This window comes from Coregonus lavaretus, assembly GCF_964263955.1.
Source record: "Coregonus lavaretus genome assembly, chromosome: 10".
In the NCBI taxonomy this organism is placed as follows: Eukaryota; Metazoa; Chordata; class Actinopteri; order Salmoniformes; family Salmonidae; genus Coregonus; species Coregonus lavaretus.
In genome coordinates, this window is record NC_139997.1 from 36,097,004 (window position 1) to 36,106,151 (window position 9,148).

The 9,148-nt window shown below is 41.9% G+C and overlaps 1 protein-coding gene across 3 annotated transcripts; it reads right to left on the reverse strand.

Moving 5' to 3' along the window:
- Window positions 1–2,051: 2,051 nt before the first annotated feature.
- Window positions 2,052–8,882, reverse strand: LOC311136555 (E3 ubiquitin-protein ligase RNF167-like). 3 transcript variants are annotated; one of them, XM_084170733.1, is made up of 10 exons: window positions 8,856–8,882; window positions 7,597–7,756; window positions 7,361–7,441; window positions 7,113–7,256; window positions 6,864–6,951; window positions 6,552–6,642; window positions 5,989–6,094; window positions 5,267–5,360; window positions 2,999–3,079; window positions 2,052–2,893 (listed from the first exon to the last, which is right to left on the reverse strand). In XM_084170733.1, the coding sequence occupies exons 2-10, from the start codon at window positions 7,693–7,695 to the stop codon at window positions 2,466–2,468; spliced, it is 1,212 nt and encodes a 403-aa protein (XP_084026859.1). In that variant the 5' UTR covers window positions 7,696–7,756; window positions 8,856–8,882; the 3' UTR covers window positions 2,052–2,465. The 3 variants fall into 3 exon arrangements, with proteins under 3 accessions (XP_084026859.1, XP_084026857.1, XP_084026858.1); XM_084170731.1 differs by lacking the exon at window positions 8,856–8,882 and adding an exon at window positions 8,749–8,837 and having other exon boundaries at window positions 2,373–2,893; XM_084170732.1 differs by lacking the exon at window positions 8,856–8,882 and adding an exon at window positions 8,691–8,778 and having other exon boundaries at window positions 2,373–2,893.
- Between the last annotated feature and the right edge of the window lie 266 nt (window positions 8,883–9,148).

A 9,148-nucleotide genomic window follows, 5' to 3' on the forward strand; every position in this document is an offset into this window, starting at 1 on the left:
GGGCAAAAGAACACAGACACTGGACAGATGAAGATTGGAAAAAAGTGTTATGGACAGACGAATCGAAGTTTGAGGTGTTCGGATCACAAAGAAGAACATTTGTGAGACGCAGACCAAATCAAAAGATGCTGGAGGAGTGCTTGATGCCATCTGTCAAGCATGGTGGAAGCAATGTGATGGTCTGGGGGTGCTTTGGTGGTGGGGGTAAAGTGGGAGATTTGTACAGGGTAAAAGGGATCTTGAAGAAGGAAGGCTATCACTCCATTTTGCAACGCCATACCCTGTGGACGGCGCTTGATTGGAGCCAATTTCCTCCTACAACAGGACAATGACCCAAAGCACAGCTCAAAACTATGCAATAACTATTTAGGTAAAAAGCAGTCAGCTGGTATTCTGTCTATAATGGAGTGGCCAGCACAGTCACCGGATCTCAACCCTATTGAGCTGTTGTGGGAGCAGCTTGACCGTATGGTACGTAAGAAGTTCCCATCAAGCCAATCCAACTTGTGGGAGGTGCTTCAGGAAGCATGGGGTGAAATCTCTTCAGATTACCTCAACAAATTGACAACTAGAATGACAAAGGTCTGCAAGGCTGTAATTGCTGCAAATTGAGGATTCTTTGACGAAAGCAAAGTTTGAAGGACACAATTATTATTTCTATTAAAAATCATTATTTCTAACCTTGTCAATGACGACATTTCCTATGCATTTTGCTATATTTCTTATTCAAACTTATTTCATGTATGTTTTCATGGAAAACAAGGACATTTCTAAGTGACCCCAAACCTTTGAACGGTAGTATATATATATATATATAAAAACAATATCACAGGCCCAGTTATGCCAAAAATAAACAGAGAGAAAACATTACAAATTAAGAACTCAGTTTTTTTTTTTTTATAGAAGAGGTTTAAATAAAATTACACTGGACAAATTCGGACCTTTTAAAAGGAGTAAAAGTAGTTAAAAGAAACGATGCTGGACAATAAAAACGTATTACAGTGAAGTTTACAAATATATATATTCTCCTTTGACATGCCCTGATTACTGGTCCAGGGCAAATTAACAGTCCAACAGATCCATCAGAGAAAGAAAAAAACTCCATAAAACAGTGAGAGAAACTCCCCATAGAGTAAATTATACTCCCACTTACCCACAATATCATGAAAGAAACCAGTTACAGAGATGCATACAGGTTACTGTATACTACTAGCATGGGGAAGAGATCTTATTAGTGAGACAGCAGCACTGTAGTTTCCTTTCAACTGGTGAATGAGTTGAGTCTCTACTCAATCACTACCAAAAAAATCCACTGTCCAAGTTTAACATGCTACATTGATTTTACACAGTCATCTCAGGTGGGTTATCTCCTGGTATGTTCACTGAAAATAAGAATTTGGGGTATGTCAATTGTCAAGTAGTACATTGACAGGATTTCTTCAACCAAATACCTACAGTTAAAGGGAAATTTCAAAAAGATTCAACTTCATATTCATCATCACCAGCACCACCCCAACATCAACATACAGTATGTGAAAATGGCACGTTTCTATGTTTTGTAGTAAAAAAGATAGAGGAAGATAAGCGTTTCCAATTACATCATCAACCAATTAGTAGACAATTAGTAGGCAATAACTACTCATAATTGGTTAAAATTACACGATGCACACTGATGATGTCACTGGAAACACCTATCTTTCTTACTACAAAACATAGAAACGCGCAATTTTCACATATGTTGATGTTGGGGTGGTGCTTGAGATGAAGAATATGAAGTTGAAAAATTATGATATTTCCCTTTAAGATTGAGACTACCTGGCAGTCGAATCATTTTGCACAAATATAAAGTTTAGGAGGGGGGGTGGGAGGTTAGAGTGCACTGGCACAGACAAAGCAAAATGTTTACATTTACATTTACGTCATTTAGCAGACGCTCTTATCCAGAGCGACTTACAAATTGGTGCATTCACCTTATAGCCAGTGGGATAACCACTTTACAATGTTTTTTTTTTTTTTGGGGGGGGGGGGGGGGGGGGGGGGGGTTGGGGTAAGGGGGGGGGTAGAAGGATTACTTTATCCTATCCCAGGTATTCCTTAAAGAGGTGGGGTTTCAAATGTCTCCGGAAGGTGCCGAGGGGTGCGCTCGGTGTCAGCTTCGCCCTCCCCCCCTCTTCGTCTCTGTTTAACTTTACTGTACTTATCAATATGTGCCTCATGTTTTAGACAGGTTTAAAAAGGACTGCTAAAATGTAGCAGAATCTTGGCTTCATATTAACATCTTAGAGCTAGCAACATTGATAAAATATGTAAAAATCTAAGTGACAATAGTGTTCTAGAAAGTCTATGGCTGAGCCACAGCTCCATAAACCAGTTAAACTTTTTAGTGTGATAAAAACACACTGGGTGACAAGACTGGATCTTTTCAGCTAGCACAAAGTAATTTAATCTCAGCTGCCTCCAGGCTCTCAGACCCCCACTGTGCCCCTACCAATGAGCTGGGCAGTGTCATCGTCTGAGGGGTGGGAGTCCACCCCTCCCTCCTCAGTATCAGAGTCTGACTCCTCCTGAGGGGAGTAGTAGCCCTCATATTCCAGGATGGGCGAGTCACAGTGAGTGGGAGAGCCTAGGCACTGGGCGGTGGTTACTGTAGTGACAGTGGCAGAATAGGCCCCTGGATTGCCAGAGGGGAAGCCTGGGTTGGAGGGGCGGAGCAGAGGGGTGCGCTCGGTGTCAGCTTCGCCCTCCCCCCCCTCTTCATCTCGACCACTTGCCCTCTCATCCTCAGACTCGGACTCAGAGTACTCCGGATTGGGCCGGGTTACACGTTGTTTGCACACAGGGCAAGTTTTCTTAGTCCCTGTAAGCCAGGGATCCACACACTTGCTGTGGTACGCTGAAGAGATTACAGAAATAAAACAGTTACTGCAACCATATGACCTTGGAACTGTGAGAAAAACATATGCGAGTTACAGTGACAAACATTATAACTTATAATTACCGTGTGAGCAAGGCAAAACTCGCAGTTTGTCTCCCTCTTCATACTCATCCAGACAAATAGCACAAACATCATATTCATCACCTAGAAAAATAATAAGATTCACATGTACAGTGGGGAGAACAAGTATTTGATACACTGCCGATTTTGCAGGTTTTCCTACTTACAAAGCATGTAGAGGTCTGTAAATTTTATCATAGGTACACTTCAACTGTGAGAGATGGAATCTAAAACAAAAATCCAGAAAATCACATTGTATGATTTTTAAGTAATTAATTTGCATTTTATTGCATGACATAAGTATTTGATCACCTACCAACCAGTAAGAATTCCAGCTCTCACAGACCTGTTAGTTTTTCTTTAAGAAGCCCTCCTGTTCTCCACTCATTACCTGTATTAACTGCACCTGTTTGAACTCGTTACCTGTATAAAAGACACCTGTCCACACACTCAATCAAACAGACTCCAACCTCTCCACAATGGCCAATACCAGAGAGCTGTGTAAGGACATCAGGGATACAATTGTAGACCTGCACAAGGCTGGGATGGGCTACAGGACAATAGGCAAGCAGCTTGGTGACAAGGCAACAACTGTTGGCGCAATTATTAGAAAATGGAAGAAGTTCAAGATGACGGTCAATCACCCTCGGTCTGGGGCTCCATGCAAGTTCTCACCTCGTGGGGCATCAATGATCATGAGGAAGGAAGTATTTGATACATCTAAAAGCAGAACTTAATATTTGGTACAGAAACCTTTGCTTGCAATTACAGAGATCATACGTTTCCTGTAGGTCTTGACCAGGTTTGCACACACTGCAGCAGGGATTTTGGCCCACTCCTCCATACAGACCTTCTCCAGATCCTTCAGGTTTCGGGGCTGTCGCTGGGCAATACGGACTTTCAGCTCCCTCCAAAGATTTTCTATTGGGTTCAGGTCTGGAGACTGGCTAGGCCACTCCAGGACCCTGAGATGCTTCTTACGGAGCCACTCCTTAGTTGCCCTGGCAGTGTGTTTCGGGTCGTTGTCATGCTGGAAGACCCAGCCACGACCCATCTTCAATGCTCTTACTGAGGTAAGGAGGTTGTTCGCCAAGATCTCGCGATACTTGGCCCCATCCATCCTCCCCTCAATACGGTGCAGTCATCCTGTCCCCTTTGCAGAAAAGCATCCCCAAAGAATGATGTTTCCACCTCCATGCTTCACGGTTGGGATGGTGTTCTTGGGGTGGTACTCATCCTTCTTCTTCCTCCAAACACGGCGAGTGGAGTTTAGACCAAAAAGCTCTATTTGTCTCATCAGACCACATGACCTTCTCCCATTCCTCCTCTGGATCATCCAGATGGTCAGACCTTGTGTGCGCTGCAGGATTTTAATCCATGACGGCGTAGTGTGTTACTAATGGTTTTCTTTGAGACTGTGGTCCCAGCTCTCTTCAGGTCATTGACCAGCTCCTGCCGTGTCGTTTTGGGCTGATCCCTCACCTTCCTCATGATCATTGATGCCCCACGAGGTGAGATCTTGCATGGAGCCCCAGACCGAGGGTGATTGACCGTCATCTTGAACTTCTTTCATTTTCTAATAATTGTGCCAACAGTTGTTGCCTTCTCACCAAGCTGCTTGCCTATTGTCCTGTAGCCCATCCCAGCCTTGTGCAGGTCTACAATTGTATCCCTGATGTCCTTACACAGCTCTCTGGTCTTGGCCATTGTGGAGAGGTTGGAGTCTGTTTGATTGAGTGTGTGGACAGGTGTCTTTTATACAGGTAACGAGTTCAAACAGGTGCAGTTAATACAGGTAATGAGTGGAGAACAGGAGGGCTTCTTAAAGAAACACTAATAGGTATGTGAGAGCCGGAATTCTTACTGGTTGGTAGGTGATCAAATACTTATGTCATGCAATAAAATGCAAATGTATTACTTAAAAATCATACAATGTGATTTTCTGGATTTTTGTTTTAGATTCCGTCTCTCACAGTTGAAGTGTACCTATGATAAAAATTACAGACCTCTACATGCTTTGTAAGTAGGAAAACCTGCAAAATCGGCAGTGTATCAAATACTTGTTCTCCCCACTGTATGTGTAAATGCATTGTAATGCTAACTGTAATGTAATGATAACAGGAGCAGACAATCAGATTGTTCTTTTTGTTATTCAGGTTTCTCAACATTCTAGAGAAGAAATAGAGTACTGCTGTTCCAGAATGTGTTTGACCAGTTATACTGGTGACTGATTCTCATTTGAATGTGTGGTGGGACACTCCCTCTCGTTACCTTTAGTGAACTTGTGAATGGGGATCCTCTTTAGTTGTTCCTTGGTCAGCTTATTTTTCCTCATCCTTTTCCTGTACTGCACACAACGCACAATCTAAACCAAGACAAGGCAGGGAATGAAGAGACACAGAGGCTGTGTCCAGATACCCATACTTAAGTTCTAAATAGTAGGCAATTTGGGTATGCGAACATTGAACGTTTTATAGTATGTGAAAATTGAGTATGCTTTAAATGCCAGGATGTCATTCTACATTTTGGCTTATCATCTAGTAGAATTCGCTGCACACTATTGAGGAAGATACTACTTTTTCAAGACCCACGTGTGTTTGACAACAACTAATTATCAGATAGATTCAAGCCCTGTACAAAAATGAAAAAATGGTGGGAATAAACGCAATTGCACATTAGATGACGCATTCTCAGTATGGATGAGCCTAGTATGTTGATATTTGTAGCTTACTGAATTCGATTTAACTAAACAATACATTCTAAATAGTATGTCATACGATTACAACACAGTATGCAGGTTTAGTAAGTAGAAGGCAAGACAGATTTCGAACATAGCCAGTGCCACACCAACACCTAAGGATGACAGTCATAGGGCTTTCAATATCTGGGTGGAAAAAATGATTTATGATGTAGCTATGAAATCAATAACTATTCAATTGTGAAATTAATTCCACATTCATAACAAAATGAGGCTGTTCCCCAAGGGCACTTACCAGGAAGACAACCATCACAAGGATGATCATGCCCACCACTCCGGTGAAGGGGATGAGATAGTACGAGAGTGGGAAGGCAAATTCCGGCTTGAGGATCACATAGGCCCTGCATATCAAATACAGCACCATCAGCTTTTGTATGGGGGCATTGTTCAGAAAAGCGTCCACCTCCGGATCATAAATCTCCATGACTAAAAGGGACAGCACTGCCAGACTCAACACAATCTCCAACATGGTGATGACATCCACATAGGACCAGACACTCAGCAGGGCTGACATCATGATGAGTGCAAAGATGTTGTGAAGAATATGACTGAATCTCAGTGTAACTCTAATCAATAAAGGTCCCGTCTTCATTACGGTGCAAGACCATTACCAAAGAGCCAATACAAGCCCATGTTGAATGGTTACATTAGCAACCATAACTCACAGCAGATAGTTAAGTCGTACCCCCCATTTAACATTGTGAATAGCGCTAGAAGGAACCTCTGTGATGTCACTAATTAACAGGTTGTCATGGAAGTTGATCTTGACAAAAAGAATAGAACATCAATGGAAATCACCCTTGTTCAGGAATGATGAAGGTCCTGAGAATTTGGGAGGCGTAGTAGCTGGTGAATACTGAGGGGATCTCAATCTCCTCTGCAATGGTTTCTACACACACAAACAAACAAAAAGGGGAACACTGGCACTCAGCATTACCAAAGTATTTACTTCCTGGGAGGATCATACTAGTTAAAGACTACTTGAGGTTTTGAGGAGTGAGAACACAAATCAGTCAACCTGGTTAAGGGGAATTAAACTAACGGAACTGATTCTGTAAGAAATGGAAAAAGGCAGCTTAGAGAAGGTGAAAACGATTTCAGGAACCTCACCATTGCTGTAGTTCATGTTGAGTAGAGTCTCTGAGTACATGTTGTGAACGATGGCTGCACTGAATCCAGCTTGCTGTGCATGCAGCACCTGCATTAAATACAAAATCATAATTCACACTGAAATAATTGTAAACACTATGCGCGGTGTGATTTTACACTGAATATGTTGCAATAAATAAATAGGTTGAATTCAAATTGAATAACACCATATATCCTAAGCAACCCAACAGCATAGCGACACACACTAACCTTGATATCAAAATTGCAGTCATAGCGTCGGATGAGGACTATGTACTTAGTAGTGGTAGTGTTGGGATCACTAGATGTGGGCCGTGGTGGTGGAGGTTCTATCGGAGTGCAGCCGTTGAGTGGACGGGACTCCACTAACACACCCTTGAAGACAAAGAGAAAGAAAAGGAGGTAATTTTAGCTGATTTATGCATGGGATGAAAGGGCATGTTGCTCCTGTATGCACTTTTCCATCCCCCTCCTCTCACCATAAGTCCCTCTTTGGGTAGTGATGATCCAAACAAGGCAGACAGGTCCTCAAACAACATGTTGGTCATATTGCTGTAATGCTACCAGACAAAAAGACACAAACGTTAAAATCAATGCCAGCGCACAGGGACTGTAAACTGCAGTTTTTTATGACAAATGCAATGGCAAATATCTAAGATCACGTGTAAATCCATAACAAACTTGATCACACAGTTCTACAATCACGAGAACTCACAGCATAGATGTATGCGTGTGCAGGTAAGGGAGCCAGTGTGCAGCACAGCACCAGAGTGAGAATGCCCAGTCGGGCACCCACGCACCACAGACCCAGCATCCTGCCTCACTGTCTGTCTGGAGAATGGGATGAGTAGGGCCAGGTAGCTGGGAAGTTCAGCCTGAGGAGTGAAAAAGGCAAATCTCATAAATCGATTAATCCCTTTCAAAAAGATTGTAGTTTTGAAACTGCAGTAAAAGTGCAGTAACTGAAGTCGACTGTGGTATTTTTGGCACAGTAATTGCAGAATAACTGCAGTGTATTGCAGTTATACTGCACTGTAACTGCAGTTACACTGCAAAATTACTACAGTAAAAAAAAAAAAACTGGGTGGTTCGAGCCCTGAATGCTGATTGGCTGACAGCCGTGGTATACCAGACCGTATACCACAGGTATGACAAAACATTTGTTTTTACTCCTCTAATTACGTTGGTAACCAGTTTATAATAGCAATAAGGCACCGACGGGGGTTTGTGATATATGGCCAATATACCGTGGCTAAGGGCTGTATCCAGTCACTCAGCGTTGCGTCGTGTATGTAAGAACAGCCCTTTGCCGTGGTATATTAGTCATATACCACACCTCCTCAGGCCTTATTGCTTAATTATACTGCACTCTGACTGCAATCTTTTTTCGATTAATTGCATTATAATAAATTATTCCAACACCAGTCCAAATAAACGAAAACATTTTCACAGTATAATAGTTTCTACGATCAACGTTTAGATATGGTGGTGCCTGTATACACAACACAAATACAGTAGCTAGCTAACGTTACTCGTCAGTGATAACTACAGTAGCAAACTAGTTTATACGTAAATGGCTAGCAACGTAGCCAGATAACGTTAAGTTAACAAACACCTAAAACACGTTAAAAATATTGGAATCAATGCTTGGGGACAAAAATAACACATTCGGTCCTGTGGACAAAAATATTATTTCCCTTAATAACTCAGGTAGTTAGCTAGTTTACTTCGCTTTTGGCTAGATAATCTGACGTTAGCTAGGTAACATCAGGTGTGCTGCTAACACCAACAAACACGAATTTGATTTACCACGGCACGGATAGCTAATGTTCTAAGATTATCGCAAGCGATCTGAAAGTTACAGTACTTTATGTCAGGCTGCTCCTCAATACTGTCTGATCAGAACAGTCTCAATCATGGAAATGAAAACATATCTAGCTAGCTATCCGGGGAAAAGTGGTGTGATCCTTGTACCAGTGTCTTGTTGTTTTGTCCAGTTCTTCACTGCGGTACAGTTATTACCGTTCTCCTAGCAGCAGGATATCCTGCTGGCAGCATGATCGCGGATTTTATATTTTCAAAATAAGAGTTCCCAGCAAAGACATGCTACATTTTGGGAATATCGAGTTTTCTTTTGCGCTCTAAAAATCAAATCAAATTGTATTTGCCACATGCGCCGAATATAACAGGTGTAGACCCACAAAAATTTGTGTTAAGTAAAAAATAGATAAGTAAAAAATAAAATAAAAAATAATTAAAGAGCAGCA